Consider the following 15,572-nt stretch of genomic DNA (forward strand, 5'->3'; position numbering starts at 1 on the left):
AATATAATAAATATTGCTAGTGACAAATTGTGACATTTCTTTAATTTCTTATTATAGGTGCACAAGCGAAACAACTCAATTAATATAAAAATATGAATACAATCTTTAGGAATTCTTTGCACTACCCTTTGTTGGACTTTTAAAAAAGCTTTGTTTGATGCATGACTATTTCTTAATGTTGTTTCTATTCACAATGCATATCCTATTTCAAGAGCAGGTCGTCCCAAGTTCAATAAGCACTTAATTCACTGAAGGACTGGCGAGCCAGAACCTAACCTGGCAGACAGTGGGCACTAGACAGAATCAACCCTAGACAGGATGCCAGTCCATCATTTGAACTTCTATCCATCTATTTTCTAACTGCTATTTCCAATACAGGCTCATGGCAGAACAGTACCCTATCCTGGCAAGCAACGGGCACAAAGAAGGGTATGTCCTGGATTTTATGCCAGTCCATTGTAGGGCAAACAAACAGACATAAATACTGGCCCACACAGCTAAGGCCAATTTCCAAGAAGCCAGTCAAGCTACTAGTAAGTTTTTGGACTGTGGGAGGAAAACGGAACACCCAGAGAACCCAACATGGGGAGAACATGCAAACTCCATGCAGATAGCACCCCAGGTCCAGAATAGAGGGGACTCAGCACTTTGAGGCAGAAATACTAAACATTGTGCCACTCTGCTGCCCTTACTTGAACTTCTTAAAATTGAAATTCAGTCTCATCCATGAAAACAAGTCATAGAATGTATATTAAGGTAAGGATTCAATGTGCTCAATCGGTTTTAAGAATTTTCATATGCACAGTCAAGTGGGTAGTTTGTACTGGGATACATGATGCCAGGGTTCTGTGAAATATTATTTTTTATGTAGGTGTAATTGGAGTATTATATGCATACTATCACAGAGAAAGAAGAGACACTGCACGTGTGGCTTTGTGCTGAAACAGAACATTTCCACTCTTCTGCTGGAGATAAGGGCTGGGGATGTGGCTACAGGAATTTCCAGATGCTTTTGTCCTGTCTTCTGAAGATGAATCTGTACAAGGACTGCTCCAAATACCCACAAACTGGCAGGTCTTTGCTCCAGACCTTTAAAAATGATTTAATAATAATTTAAACTGTTTAACTATTTTCTACTCTTTAACGTGTCGCAGTTTGCCTTTTAAATATTGCATATAGAGTAAATAAAAATAAATTGCAATGTCAAACGTTTGAGTAGAATATACCTTGCAAGTATTTCAGTCACACAATTGGTTAGTTCAACTGAGGTTTAAGTTATATAATTAATATAACTATAATATAAATTAGTCTGGAATAAAACCCGGCAGCTGTGTATAAAAATGTAAAAATATTGTTGTTGAATTGTTGTAAAGCATCAGGAGAATATTAATCATACACAGCATGCACAAAGTACTCATGCAAGCAGTTTTCATCATTTGCTTACAACGCTTTGCTTCAGAAGCAAGCAACAGAAAAACAACATTACTGTGTGGGTTACAACATGAAGGTGAAAGGCCTCCTCCATAAACATTTGGATGCAAAATGATGAGGCACTATATTTATATAGTAGCCTGCAGGAGAAATACAGACTGTGCTGTTTCTCCCTCATAGTTCTACTCTGACCAGTTGAGTTTGGATTTATTTAATTCTAAAATTCTATTCTCTATGAAAGGTTTGTCCTTTTCTTACAATTGGAATCCATATCCTCCTTCTCTGCATTTCATGATGCCTAATATTTTATTTAAAAAAAACAGAAAATTTAATAGTATGTTACACCGTGAGCCATTAAACCTGTACTAGATTTGGTGGGTAATTGATTAGGGTTATTCAATAGTGTAATATTCAACACTATGCTGTAATTTACTGGAGGAATTTGTTTGTTTTCCAGGCATCTGAAGATATGACTCAGTGATTCCTGCTGGTTCTGTTTTGTTCTTTGACCCAGAAGCAAGAGAGTCGCATGTGTCCCAAGAGTGTTGGCGATGATTGAAGATGTAGAGAAGGAGAGAAGTGCTGACATCTCTCTCAGGGTGAAGTGAGTGGCTCTTTACGAGACGGGCGAGGTGCAACAGCAAGTGCACGCTATACACTATAGCAAGAGCAAAGACCAGTAACTAAGAAAGGCTGTACCAGTTAAAACAGAACAGTACTAACAGGAGTAATGGGCACGATAAGAGGGATCTCTTTTGATTTCTTTCAACAGGTGTCGCATTGTTGACTTCCACCGGCCCACAGGCCCCTCTGACACCCATCCCAGGCTTTTTGAGTGGGTCAGGAGCTACTATTCTGTGGCCACAAGCAGAGCAGCAAGACTTCCTCCCAGGGTTGTCCAGACCACAAGGCCTCCAGTATACCTGCTGCACATCCTTTGAAAATATGAATAAACTCAGTTCTTGAGGAAATAAATGCTTTTTGTTTTCTGAAGGAAAAAAGAGCTTTTGCTTACAGCTCTGTATGTGGTAAATAAACCTATTACATAAGGAAATAACAAGGAAATACAGTAGTTAACCAAGATTTTTGGCCCCTCAGTACCTATTTGACTTATCTTCGAGCTTCTCACCTCACAGTCGTCGTTCGTTTGATTCTGGTCTTGCATTTGTCCTGCAAAGCTCTGGAATTCTATCTCAAAAATATCGGAGAATCACCTTCCCTGAGCACTTTCACACCCAGACTCAAAACCTATTTACTCAGAAAGACATTTATTTAATTGGTATCTGTGTCCACTCCCCGTATCGTCTCTAATTCCGTATTTATTTGTGCTAATTTTGCTAACTCCTATCTTTAACTGTTTTCTTTTGTTTTACCTTTTTTTTTACTTTTCCAATAAAGTGCTTTGAGAAGCTACTTTTAGAGGTGCATTGCAAAATAAAGTTTATTATTAGAATTTGGTTTACTCTGTACAGTACTCCAGAAAAAGAAACTGTTCTTGGCAAGGTTTATTTTTATTGGCTTTTAAAAGTTCTTGTTTTCTTCAATGATCATATTTTACATTCGGCTAAAAATGTTTTTTCTGTCTCTAAAGGTAATGGTAATTCAGTTGTGGGGACTGAAAAGAAGAATGGACATTTTTGTCTTCTAATATTTGATCCGGGTTGCCCTTCAGAGGAAATGAAGAGGTTCTTGGGGCGTGACCTGAGACCTGGCAATCTTAGGTGCCTCTACAGATTACTGTTTAAGCAGTATCTGTTGGTGGCAGTAGACAGAATGTTTTCCGCAGAAGAGGAACAGGTAACTGGGTCACGATCTTGTTAATTCCATAAAAGCTGCATCCATAAAATGTGATTAGTGTTTATTAGTGACATCCCCAGAAATCCTTGTATTTTGTTGATACACCCATTCAGTCACAATTATTAGAATAATGTTTTACAATATTCAACACTTTTATTTATTTAACTGAACTGAAAATAAAGTCTTAGTCTGTACTTGCTATAACCTTTGGTACCACATTAATTGACAGTTTATTGGCCCACGTGGTCAAAGGCTGTAATGCAACAAAAGCTTTTTGTTCTCAAACCACTTCCACTGTAGGTTCAACTTCTTCTTTCAAAATCTTCTTCAAAAATAAACATATGTGCAGAGAAAATCCCTTAAAATAAAGCTTAGTTAACATCTATACTGTGTACAGGAAGAAAATTTGTTACTATGTATAAAGATATAGAAATTGTAAATATGGATTCTTATTTGACAGATTCTAAAGAATTTTTATCTTTAAATAAACTGTGGTGTTTTGACTTTTTACCTAGTCTAAGTGGTATAATTCCTCTTAGAAAAGCTGTTTTGAAATTTTTATTCAAAATGAGATAGATGTGCCAAGAATATAGTATTTTTTTGCCTTTTTATTTGCTTCCTCACATTGTCTAGAAGATATATATGATGTCAACATTACCACCTAGACTTTTTTCGAAGTAGATTCTTCTGTCAGTGTTTCCCATTTAATATTTATAGTTTACATTTTACTACATACTGTACGTGTGATACTCTGCAAATGTCTATATACCATATTTTTCATCTACCAGGTCTATCTAGTTTAATCTAAATCTTTGAATTTAATTTGCTTATTCTATAGTGCTTGCTGATCCTGCTTATTTGGTATCACCTGCAAACATGACAGGTTTACAAACTGCCATGTTGTTAACAAATTATATCATGTATATTAGTCCTTATTTTCATATGGTTTATGACATTAGTTTGGGTGAAAATAATTTGTTTTCAATTCCTGCTTAAGCTTGTGAGTCCTCTTATGATGACTGAACATTTTTTCATGTTTTATGGGAACAGTTCTGTTAGTTACGTAGTCAATAACAAACACCAGTGAGCACCATTATAAGGAAATATAGCCCTGTAACCAACACCCGACTTGTGACTGATTTCTCTTTCTTTTACAAAGTGGGGGTCATCAGTTAAAGTATGTATTAGCATATTGAGAAGGTTACTGGAATTTTGCAAAAGTTTCTGTTTGATAAAAAGCATTCAATACACTCAATATATTTCACTCTGCAGAAGAAACAAAAAGCAGATTGAAGTACATGTGTCTCTATTCACAAAGATCCCAAATGAAATCTAGAGGGACATCTTTCATTTTCTTCCAATAGAACTCATCAAACTTCTCATTGTGAGCCACAGTGAACAAATTCTTCCAGTCCCCAACTTTCCCTGAAAGGAAATCAAATAACAGGTTTCGCTTTAATTAGACAGAGCATATATATTATTACTTAACCAGTGAAAACAAAAATTAATCCAGTACCACCCCTCTTTTTTATGTGTTCTACTGTATGTTGTTTGGTTTGTTTAATCATAATGAATTACCTTTCCTTCCTTATTTAATTATCTAAACTGTACTTTAGAAAAATGCAGAGTTTCTTCATGATGAAACATTAGCTGGATTATAAAGGTGCGGCCTTTTGAATATCCTTTGTTTTGAGGGACTGGGTTTACACTCCTTCAGTACTCCAGTGCTACTGAAAATGTGCTTTCTGTCTCACCAATTGTTTTGCAAATCTTTCATCCTGTGAATAAGCTTCACAAACATTGGCAAACATTCAAAAGTAACCATGTTCCAGCAAAATAAGATAACAGCACTATGTGCAGTGCATTTTGAAACACAATGTTTAGTGCACTTTTTGCCTCCTTGGGCAGCCCTTGATGGGTTGTCTTTCACAAAGGTTTCGCTATTTTGTTTTTTCGCTATTAATGATTTCTGCAATTTGGTTCTTTCAAAGGAGTGCCCTTTGAAATGTTTGCAGGTAAATAGATGGCTCATCGCTATCCATACAGTTTCTAACCAGCTTCAACAGGCGCTAGGCAGGGTACAGCCTGGACAGAGCAGAGGGCACACAGACATACAGTAGACACACACACTCACACCAGGGCAAATTTCCCCAGAGGCCAATCAAACTACCAGTCTGTCTTTGGACAGTGTGAGGAAATCAGAGCACCACAAAGAAACCCACACAAACACATAACATACAAACTCCACAAAGATAGCACCCCAGGAAATGAACCTAGAGCCCTATAGCTGCAAGCTAGCAATGCTAACCACAGCAACACTGTGCCGTCTTGCTATTACTGAAATAAGTATCCAAATCACTAGTAACACTGGCTTTGCATCCCACTAAATTGAGTTTTCTTTCTAATTTAGCTATACATTTCTAAGTATTGCTGCATTGTAATTTTAACATGAATATTCAGTGCTTGCTTTGAAAAGTGAGTGTGTGTCTGAGTTGGAATGTCATGAGAATAAGAATAACAGCACTAGTAAACAGTAAACAGCACTAGTAAAGGAGTATTCTGAATAAAATGATATAGGAGAACTAGCCATTACCAGGCTCATATTGACCTTTGTTTTGGAATTCAGGTGCATGTAATTGACCATTCATTTGTGTGAGAAAAGGGTATTATTATCAGGAACAATGGGTTTCTCAAAGAAAGAGCAAAGAGGAAAGGACTAAGGTGCCTTTTCAAGGAGGATTTTCTGAAAATAATAGGATTATTTTTATGTTTTAGAATTATTTTAATTATAGGTTACTGAATTGCTGAGAATATTTCACAAGTCAGCCAATTCAGGAGATGATAAAAACCGGTTAAATTTGAGGGCTGTATTGAGGTAACTGTTTAGATATGGGAGCCGACAAAAATGCCATGTCCAACGGTTTCCTGAAAAGCCTAAAGTTATCTGACAGGCAAAGCATGTTTTTTTATACTTCTAATGATACTGGATGGATGAATGAGAGTTAGTTTCATCTCATACTTTTCTGAAATCCATTTTTTGTGTCCTGACGTCCAAGAAGAGTACACTTAGCATTGTGCACTCTGCTGTTACCTTAGGTTAAGTATAACAATCAATTACCTTTTCTAAGAAAGGAGCCTTTGCTACGATCAAAATGTTCGGAAGAAATTCTCTCTGAATTGGCAACTGGATTGTTCTTCATGTTCTTGAATGAGCCGTTTTCCACAATCATGTCAAGTGTTTTGTCATCCAGCTTCTTCCCAAGAAAGTGTGAGATTTTGAGTACAGAACTCCGCAAGTCCTACAACAAAGGTTGTAATTTCACATTGTAACTGAAGTACTTTTTACAGGAGTTGTTCATGTTTTTCTTTCACTTCAAATGTGACTGTCTTTAAAATACCATTATTAATTGATCATTAATTAATCATCATCAACAACTCCAACGAAGTTTAATTTCTACCAAAACGTTTTAAATGATTTTTTCTAATCTGGAATACATCAATGTTTTTACCTTGATCATTTCCTCGTATGTGATGTACAGGAAGTCAAACTCATGTTTATGACTGTACCAGTCTTTAATGTGGTCAAACCAAGAGCTTCCAAAAACTGTATGTATAAAAAAGACACAAACATGGATGTCTGGTTCAAAGTGAAATGTAATAAGAAAAAATGTGTACATTAATATCACAATGAAAATAATGGAATAAGGGCATCGCTAGTTAGCATTACATAGACATTGATGCACAACATCTTCAGGATTCCACCCAAGCTTCTTATCTGAAACAATTATTAGCCCTGTTAGGCCAATTTAACATTTTTTGTGGCATCTTTGATCATTTCAGAGCACAAATAAAATTGTGTCAACTGGGAACTTCGAGAATCTAGAACTGCTCCTGCAGAGTCACTAACAATATGACCCTGATTATGAAAAAAAAAATGTTATAAATAAGAAGAAGCAATTCAGGCTTATCTTGCAAATGGTCTGATTGACAGTCTAAAGTTTCAGCCGTACAGTATATACACAGAATAACTAGAACTAGTGACAGCACACCTGGTAAAATGTACCTGAATCAGAAATAACTTTATAAATATACATAACATTTAAAATTGTCTCCATTAAGTCAACGGAGAATCATTTCCTAAAAGGAACATTAATAGCTCTTTATTTTTTATTATTAATGATAAAGCTTACCATTCCCATGAAGAAACTTATTCAAAAAATCATCAAAGCTTTCCTGGTTTTCCAGAAAATTAGAAAAATTATGGAAATGGTAAAACGACACAGCAACATCTTTGGGGTTCCTGGCAACATAAATGACCTACAAAAGCATAGAAGAAACTTAAAAGGACAAACAATATTTGACTTTTACAGATCATGAAGATTAATCCAGTATATCAGCTCGTCTAAAAAAATGAACAAATTGAAAAGAAAAGAACACAGCATTTTATCACCTAGTCCTTTACAAAATCCCTCAATGGTGATTCCTACCAAAGGTTCCTTAAAATAAAATGAAACAGCTACAATAGTGCCCTTACAATAATGATCTGAAAGGGTGCACTAACCCACGTTAACACTGCTTTAACAGCACCAGAAAGATCTGAGCATTAGAGAGCTCCATACAAATAATCACAGTAGGGCAGAATAAAATGGGAATGAAAAGGCTCCTAAAGCATCATCTTGTTAGCTGTAGTCAGACCAGCCAAGCAGATTCATAAAACCCACTTCAAGGGGTCAAGAGTAGAGTTATTGCTTAGCAAAGTTTTTAGGTAAGAACACAGAAAATCCTACTTTAGATTAGTTGAAAAAAAGATGCGATGTGCTTTCAAAATGTTACCATAGCTGGTTACTCTCAGAAATATGCGTAAAAACTAAATATGCTAAAAAAAAAGCATATCATGTTTTGAGTGGTCTGTCCTTAGTCTTTCCGAGCCCCGCTTGAGTCATAGCCCACCTCTCACCAATCTTCTTTGCTGCTCTTGGCTATATTCAAATAAATCACTAGATCTTCACTTTCTATCTTCAGTAATCACCAGGCCATGACCATCACAATCCTATATCTTCTCGCCTGCTCTTCACTGGGCACTGGACTATTCAACTTGATTAACTTTTGTGTTGCCCAATTCTTACTCTCAATTTCAATAAACCCTTTCATCTTAAATACTCCAGTGCTTTTATGTTAAGGAGGTTTTAGTGAAGACTGAGAATTGATTCAAGACGATGATCTCAAAAGAAAAGAATAGAAATAAGTCATGCTTAAAAATGGGGAATTTAATACGTGCTCTGATAAAAAAATTTAAGGATCCAATGTAATACAGCATCTGTAGGGTGGGTGAGCGAGAATCAAAGAAGTACTTTACTGTGAAACTACTGAAGTGTATGAAATGTATGACACTGTCAGAGATAAATCAAAGGCAACAATGCTGGCTTCCCCAGATTATATTTTTACCAGTACAAAGCAAGGAATCATCAAAAGTACCTAGTCGATGATTCAATGACTGGGAAATATTGCTTACAAAAAATATAGTACCTGTCACGATCGCTACTCTCCCTCTTAAGGGCGCTCCAGCCCTTCCTCGTTTTCCCCCATTGCCCACACCTGTTCCTTTGCCCAGCCCCTCTTTAGTTCCACCTTTAAAGCCAGACGCAGGCGTCATTGAATCCCGTTTCGTGAGAGCCCGGGGTCCTGCCGCGTCTGGCTCCGTCATGGTTTTAGTTTCCTGTTCCTGATTTCCTGCCCCGCCGGTTCCGACCCGGTTCGTGTTTTTAGTTCCTTTGGATGGATTCCCTGGTTTTGGACTCTGCCTCCCGTATTGGATCCCCCCTTTGGATATACCCTTGGATTGTTCGCCTTGGATTCACTCCCCCTGGACACCTGCACTCCTCAGACACGCCCCCCGTCTCCAGACCCTTCTCCTGCATGACTATTTTCCCTATTGTATCCTCACAATTCCGTATCGTGTCGTCCGCATAGGGCCCGGAAAGAACTGATCGTTACAGTACCTGTATATCCACTGCACAGGTTGATAAGGAGTTTAGAGTATTATTACAGGGGTCGAAACTGTAAAGTGACAGAGTGCACCAGAAGTAATGGAAAAACAAAAGAGGTGAAATCCCAAACAAGTGCTCCTACAGCCAGCTAGTTGGAAAGAATACCTATTTCTTCCTTACAACAAGGGAAGGCAACTCTTATTTTAACATATTAATAAATAAGACTTCAGCCAAATGTATGTGATCAAACATTGTAGAAGCAACTAATAAAATTCAAAAATATTTACATAAATTTCAAAACTGGGCAATCACCTGGCTGACGCCATTACATAAGCACAAGGTTTTGCATATACTATAGGTAGTAAAAATATAAGCCTACCAATATAAAATGGGAAATGCTGAGCTAGAAGAGGATACATATGAAAAAGGCTGACAATGTCAGGAAACGATTAAAAAGTACTAGGATATGTATTTTAAAGTGTAGGATTCAAATCAAATGATGTTATGTTGAAATTCTGTAATGTATTAGTAAGGCCTCTTTTAGAATATTGTATACAATTATGGTTGCCAGGTTATAAAAATATATATTGCTGTTCTAGAATCAGACCAAGAGCAACCAGATACATTCATGTCCTACACTTCCAGCCTGAAGGAATCAAAGCTATTTGGTCTTGAATAGAGAACATTACAAGGGGACCTGTTACATGTACAGTAAACCCTCACTTTAACAGACTTTCGGATGTAATGGAAAAAATATGGTACAGGCGGTTGTGTCCACAAAAAGCACTCTAGTCTTTGTCTGTCTGTTTATGTGCATGAGTTATCATCTTGTGCAGGACAGTGTAAGTTCAAGATCAATACTTTATTTCCATAACAACTAGTTGCATGAAATTTGATTTTTACAGTAGAAATATACAACGTAAAGCTAATAATAAACAGCACATCTTCACATACCATCGTAAAAACATCCCAGTAGTAAAATAAATAACCACTGGATAATAATCATACATCTCACTGGGTAGGTGCTGTTACAGAACCTAGAAGTCCTTTCCTTGATGGACCTAAGCCTCTTACCAGAGAGGAGAGAAGTAAAGAGAGGTTAGGCAGGGTAAGAAGGGTCACAAGGATCTTTAGAGCTTAGCTTTTCAGTGTTGAGAAGTCGAGTGAGCTTACAAAGAGAAGATGGCATCCTACAGTTTTGGATGCAATATACACACTCTTTCTAGCTGCTTCTTGACCAGGGCAGTGATGGAAAGGGTCAGAACATTCTCAATAGCAGATCTGTAGAAGAGGGTCATTACTTCTTGTTACACTCCAAACTTCTTTAACTGTATCAGAAAGAACAGCCTCTGTTGAGCTTTCTTAATCATAGAAGATATGTTTACCTCCCATTTAAGAGTGCTGGAGATGGTGGTGCCAAGCGACTTAAATTAGTTCTCCACCTGACCATTGATGTATAGTGGTGAGATTGCTCATCATGCCTTGCCTAAAGTCATCCACAAGTCCTTTTGTTTTATTGACTTTTAGTTTTGGGTTATTTAGGATACACTATTCAACTAATTCAACTACTTCATTTCTGTATACCTGTTGTTTATGATGAGCCCTATACAAGTGGTATCATCAGCGAACTTAAACATCTTGACTGAATCAGCGTGTGCAATACAGTCATGTGTGTACAGTGAATAAAGGAAAAGTGATAAGACACAACCCTGAGGACCTCCTGTGCCCAGGATGAGAGGCTTAGAGAAGGTATCCTTCAGCTCGCCACCTGCTTCCGATCAGAAAGGAAATTCGATAGCCAATTTCACAGTCTGAATAATACCCATCTCTGCCAGTTTATCAAAAAACTGTAGTCAATAAAGAGGATCCGGGCATATGTGCTAGGTGCTTCTAGATGTTGAAATATATCACAGAGCCCCAGGGAGAAGGCATCATCGGCTGACCTGTTTGCTCTGTAGGCAAACTGGCCTGGCGCTGAAAAGCCAGCTCAAAATCACCAGAGCCTCACAGCACAGCCAGTTGTGCCCTGGGATACAGGATATTTTGGATATTTTGTCTTTTATTTCATTGTGTGATGATGGTGTATTATCATCTTATTGTCCAACCCATTAATGAACCAGTGTGTACTCTCCCCAAAAAACAAAAATATCTCTGCGGGCAAGGGTTGTCACATTGGAAGACTCTTGAATATACCACAACAGAGAGCAGAATGATCCCTAAACCTATCCTTTCCTATAAGTGAAGTTGAGAAAAGTTCAGTTTGGTGGTTTCCGTCTGCTATAGAGTGTTATCCAGAACCTTATATTATGAATGACTACTACATACTGTATATTCCCACTACACTTTTATGAAATCCAGTCTTAAAGGTGCTTTTTCCATATTCATGTTCATTGTCAAAAAACTAATCCATTTTCATTATTTAGCTTCACGTGCTGTATAAATAGTCGGACAGATTAGGTTTATGCTTGCATCTTGATTTAATAATAAAAATAGTAATTTAATCATTTTAAATGAGGCAAAAAAGGTAGTGTCACACAATAAAATGCTTTACTCTTGCTCTACCTTAAACAAAATGCATGGGCTGATTTAAGCATGGTCTTTTTTCTTAGTTTTAAACTACTGTTTTTTAAACAGACATTTCTACAGTTTTTAGATACCTCTCCTTTTATCTTACCTTTCCTTTTTCTTTCAGACCCTTGGGGATTAGACTGTAGGGTAGGTGAGACACAAACAAACGTGGGGATGGTTTCTTGCAGTAGTCTTGTTTCTTCATGTGTACTTCAATCCAGGGAACAACCTGAACTGTCATTTTGGCATCTTCTCCCTCTACCTCATTACTATAATACAGTAGAGATAGGAGGTACTGCAACCATGTAGTGCCTGTGTTTGAAATAATTTATAGAGAAATATTAATGAAGCTTTAAACAAAAGTTCTCAGGAGGTCAAACCCAAGTCTCGTCCACTTCCACCTCTATGTATAAATATCACATTTCTATTTTACTTTCTTGAGTATTTCATTCCTTTTTGCATTCCCTCCTCTGCCCATCTTCCTCCTGGAGTGACTCTAAGGCTCATACTCCTAAATGGACAGGGCTTTCTCTTCATGGCCATGTTGTTATTCACTCAGACAGCCAAGTTAAGACAATAAAGCAAACTAATTCAAATCGATACTCAACTACTTCAAGTAAGGTTGTATGCATGCATTTGAGTTGCATACTGTATTTATGGTGTGAATTACATAAAATGAAAATATTGTAACTGTAATTAATCAGTTTGTTGTTATTAAATCTAATGTTTTCTACATATAAAATGTGTGAAGTCCTCCATCATTAGTAATTGGTTTGTAGATAAACTTATCATAAACCTGAATGAATTTTCATTATACATTAACTACTGTGGGAAAACGTAATAAGACAACATAATATTGCTTGTAAAAACTTAGTATTATACCGTGCATTAGCAGTACTTCTAATACCTTTTTTTCTCCAGTACAAAGTCTTCACTAGATTTGCTGTTATAATAATGTTTGTAATTGTTTTTTAAATAATAATGGAAATTAACATGCAATTTATGCATTCATTTAATCAGACCATTTAAGAACTGGTTTCAGTAACATAGGGTAAATATTACAGTTTCTTACCTGATTTAGGATAAGTTATGACAAAAACATCAGTTTCTCGGATTTCAAATGTCTCTAGAGAATCCAGATGTTTCTGATCATGCACATTGGAAATAAAATTAAATCCTTTGTAATTAAAAATCATGGGATGATGGTCTTTTCTATTTTCCATCCTAGTGAAACAGAAGATTTTTAAAATACAACATATTGATGAAGTAACTTGGAACTATTAATGTCTGTAATGTTGTTACTCTTGCATGCTTACATATCAGCTAAACATACTGTAAAAATTCTGACATAAAATAAAGTACAATTATTATACAGTATATACAGCAACATGACCGCAGTAACAAACAAATAGTGGACAAATCTCTGCTTTTTTCAAATGATAGATTCAAATCTCAGTTTTATTCTGTGCACTGTACAATTTCAGAGTTTGGTAAAAAAAAAGATTAACATAATATGTATTAAATGCATTTTACTAAACGTTCTAATCATTACTTTTCCCAGAATAATCATGGTAGCAATCTAAGTTCAATTTCAGAAATTAAGTTTTGGTTAATCATTTTTAATACTTTATTAAGCACCCTTGGCTTAATATCCGTTTTTGACTTAAAAGCAATAAAAGATATTGTATACAGCAGTTTAAACCACTTTCTGTTCCGGTCATCTAATTAGTTAATCTCTTTGTCTTTCTCCACTGACAGTGCTTTCTTAAGTGTGCTGTAGCAAACGTTACATGAACAACTTTACAGTGATAAACATAAAATTCCAGTTTTACAGTAACGTTTACCTTCTAAATACAGTAGTCCAACCTATAGTGAAAATTATCATTTGTAAGGCAAACCATATAAAATGTTGAACTATATCATACCAAAATCCTGAAACATATCCAGGAAAATGCAAATGCTTTATCAGAACTTTCAGATTTTTACATTATAGATAAATTATTATTTAGTACCATCAGGAAATGCTCACAACTGTCACGTCCGACATCCCTCCCTAGAGGGCGCTCCACTGCTCCCATTATTGTCCTTGTGATTGTTAAGCTCCCCAGGTGTACCCTCTTAGCTTTATTATTTAAAGACTAGCTCCTCCAGTCCTCGGGGCTCATCATTAGGGTAAGGATGTCGCGAGGCCCGCCTAGCACCAGGAAACCCTACGTCCGTCTCCTGAGAGCATAGGCCTCATCCCCGACACCTCCGGCTTCCCGAGCCCGAGGTCTGTAGGATCTCACCCCGTCACCCTTGGACCCCCATGTTTTGTCTCTCCGTGTGCCCCCCCCTCCCAGGGATTTTAACCTTGTCGCGTCCCGGGATGGATTCTTCGTTGATGGACTATTGGACTGTGCCCTGACCTGCCTTTGGACCCGTTTGGATTTGGATGCCGTTCTGTCTTCCCCGTTCGCTGTCTCACGGATTGTCACTATTACTTTGTGCACTATTAAACCCCTGTGTGTTCCCTTTTACCACCCCTCCTGTTTTCTCCAGCTCTTACCGCATCGCATAGGGTCTTCTACAAGATCTGACACGGATTTCAGTCTGTGTTCGTGACAACAACCATAGCACTTCGTGTATGTATACCGGATTTTGGTAATACAGTTCTTAAGCACTATAGCAAGTATTAGATAGTTAAGCTATAACTACCACAAATCTTAAATAGCAATGATAAAGTAAATCCACAAACTTTCAAAAAGCCTGTCACATGTAATTTTGGCAGGCAAGCCACGTTCCATAAAAAGAAATAGGCCAAACACTATATACTGTATTTCTGAAGATTAACTACAAATCAGAAACTTTGTGTTTTAGTAGAATGTTATGTTATACTGTATGTTTTTGCATATTTTTACCTATGCGTCTTCATAGTTACTTAACTAGTAGTAAAGTATACTCCACATCCTACCTTAATGTTAAAAGTTGGGAAGTAGTAGGTCATCCAGGATTCACCTGTCCAAGTGTTAGTAAGGGAGCAGAGTACTTCATGCGTAAGAGAAACCCTTTCAATACACACACAGCATAGGCCCACCTACTATTGTTCCTGAATGAGAGCCAAATGTTAAGCAGACTGGGCGAAAGTCCATTGTTGGGAATTATTGAATACAGACTTCTCTGTACAACAATTAACCCTGCCTTTAAAATACTAATAGTATTTGGTAAATAGTGAATGGCTAAACAATTATAGGTGCATTCTAATAAGCTTAAAGTCAAATTAAACAATATATTAGTGATTTTACTAATCAGAAATAAAAGTAATAGTTTGGAAATTATGTATCATATGTTTTCATAAAAAAGAAAATGTCCCTCATTTCTTAATGAAAAACAGTTATTATCTGGATCAGAATTGTCTTTTTCTGGCAGTAAAAGTGCAGAATACACTTTTTTTTGGTCCAAAAAAAGAATAGCAAGATTAGCATAATAAGTATTATTAAACACATTTGACTAAACTTTCTAATTATTACTTTTCCCAGAATAATTATGGTAGCAATCTCAGTTCAATTTCAGTAATTGGGTTTTGGTTAATCATTTTTAATACTTTATTAAGCACCCTTATCTTCTTTTCCATTTTTTGCATTTACTGTTAGTCCAAATTTGTCTTCCTTTGACTGGAGAAAAAAATAAACAGATGGATTTTAGGACTTCAAGGAATGCCGTACACTGAACAACTATATTCTTGGACAGGGGATACTATGGTGGGACCTGATACAAGTATTTGAAATTCTCAAAGGTACTCACAAAGTC

The 15,572-nt window shown here is 36.7% G+C and overlaps 1 protein-coding gene across 2 annotated transcripts; it reads right to left on the bottom strand.

Moving 5' to 3' along the window:
• Positions 1-3,273: 3,273 nt before the first annotated feature.
• LOC148839761 (amine sulfotransferase-like) lies at positions 3,274-14,828 on the bottom strand. 2 transcript variants are annotated; one of them, XM_088909572.1, is made up of 7 exons: positions 14,737-14,828; positions 12,856-13,007; positions 11,890-12,095; positions 7,419-7,545; positions 6,738-6,832; positions 6,347-6,527; positions 3,274-4,653 (listed from the first exon to the last, which is right to left on the bottom strand). In XM_088909572.1, the coding sequence occupies exons 2-7, from the start codon at positions 13,004-13,006 to the stop codon at positions 4,535-4,537; spliced, it is 879 nt and encodes a 292-aa protein (XP_088765698.1). In that variant the 5' UTR covers position 13,007; positions 14,737-14,828; the 3' UTR covers positions 3,274-4,534. The 2 variants fall into 2 exon arrangements, with proteins under 2 accessions (XP_088765698.1, XP_088765699.1); XM_088909573.1 differs by lacking the exon at positions 14,737-14,828 and adding an exon at positions 13,796-14,556.
• Between the last annotated feature and the right edge of the window lie 744 nt (positions 14,829-15,572).

This window comes from Atractosteus spatula, chromosome 2 (assembly GCF_055471065.1).
Source record: "Atractosteus spatula isolate fAtrSpa1 chromosome 2, fAtrSpa1.hap1, whole genome shotgun sequence".
NCBI classification, from domain to species: domain Eukaryota; kingdom Metazoa; phylum Chordata; class Actinopteri; order Semionotiformes; family Lepisosteidae; genus Atractosteus; species Atractosteus spatula.

What these genes read in the sequence shown, in the direction of transcription:
- LOC148839761 (XM_088909572.1), bottom strand. Translation starts at nt 13,006, where the DNA reads ATGGAAAATAGAAAAGACCATCATCCCATGATTTTTAATTACAAAGGA. An exon ending in GTCTGAAAGAAAAAGGAAAG is followed by an intron (nt 7,546 to 11,889) that starts GTAAGATAAAAG and finishes ATGCTTTTGTAG; the next exon opens with GTCATTTATGTTGCCAGGAA. An exon ending in AGGCTCCTTTCTTAGAAAAG is followed by an intron (nt 4,654 to 6,346) that starts GTAATTGATTGT and finishes ATTTCCTTTCAG; the next exon opens with GGAAAGTTGGGGACTGGAAG.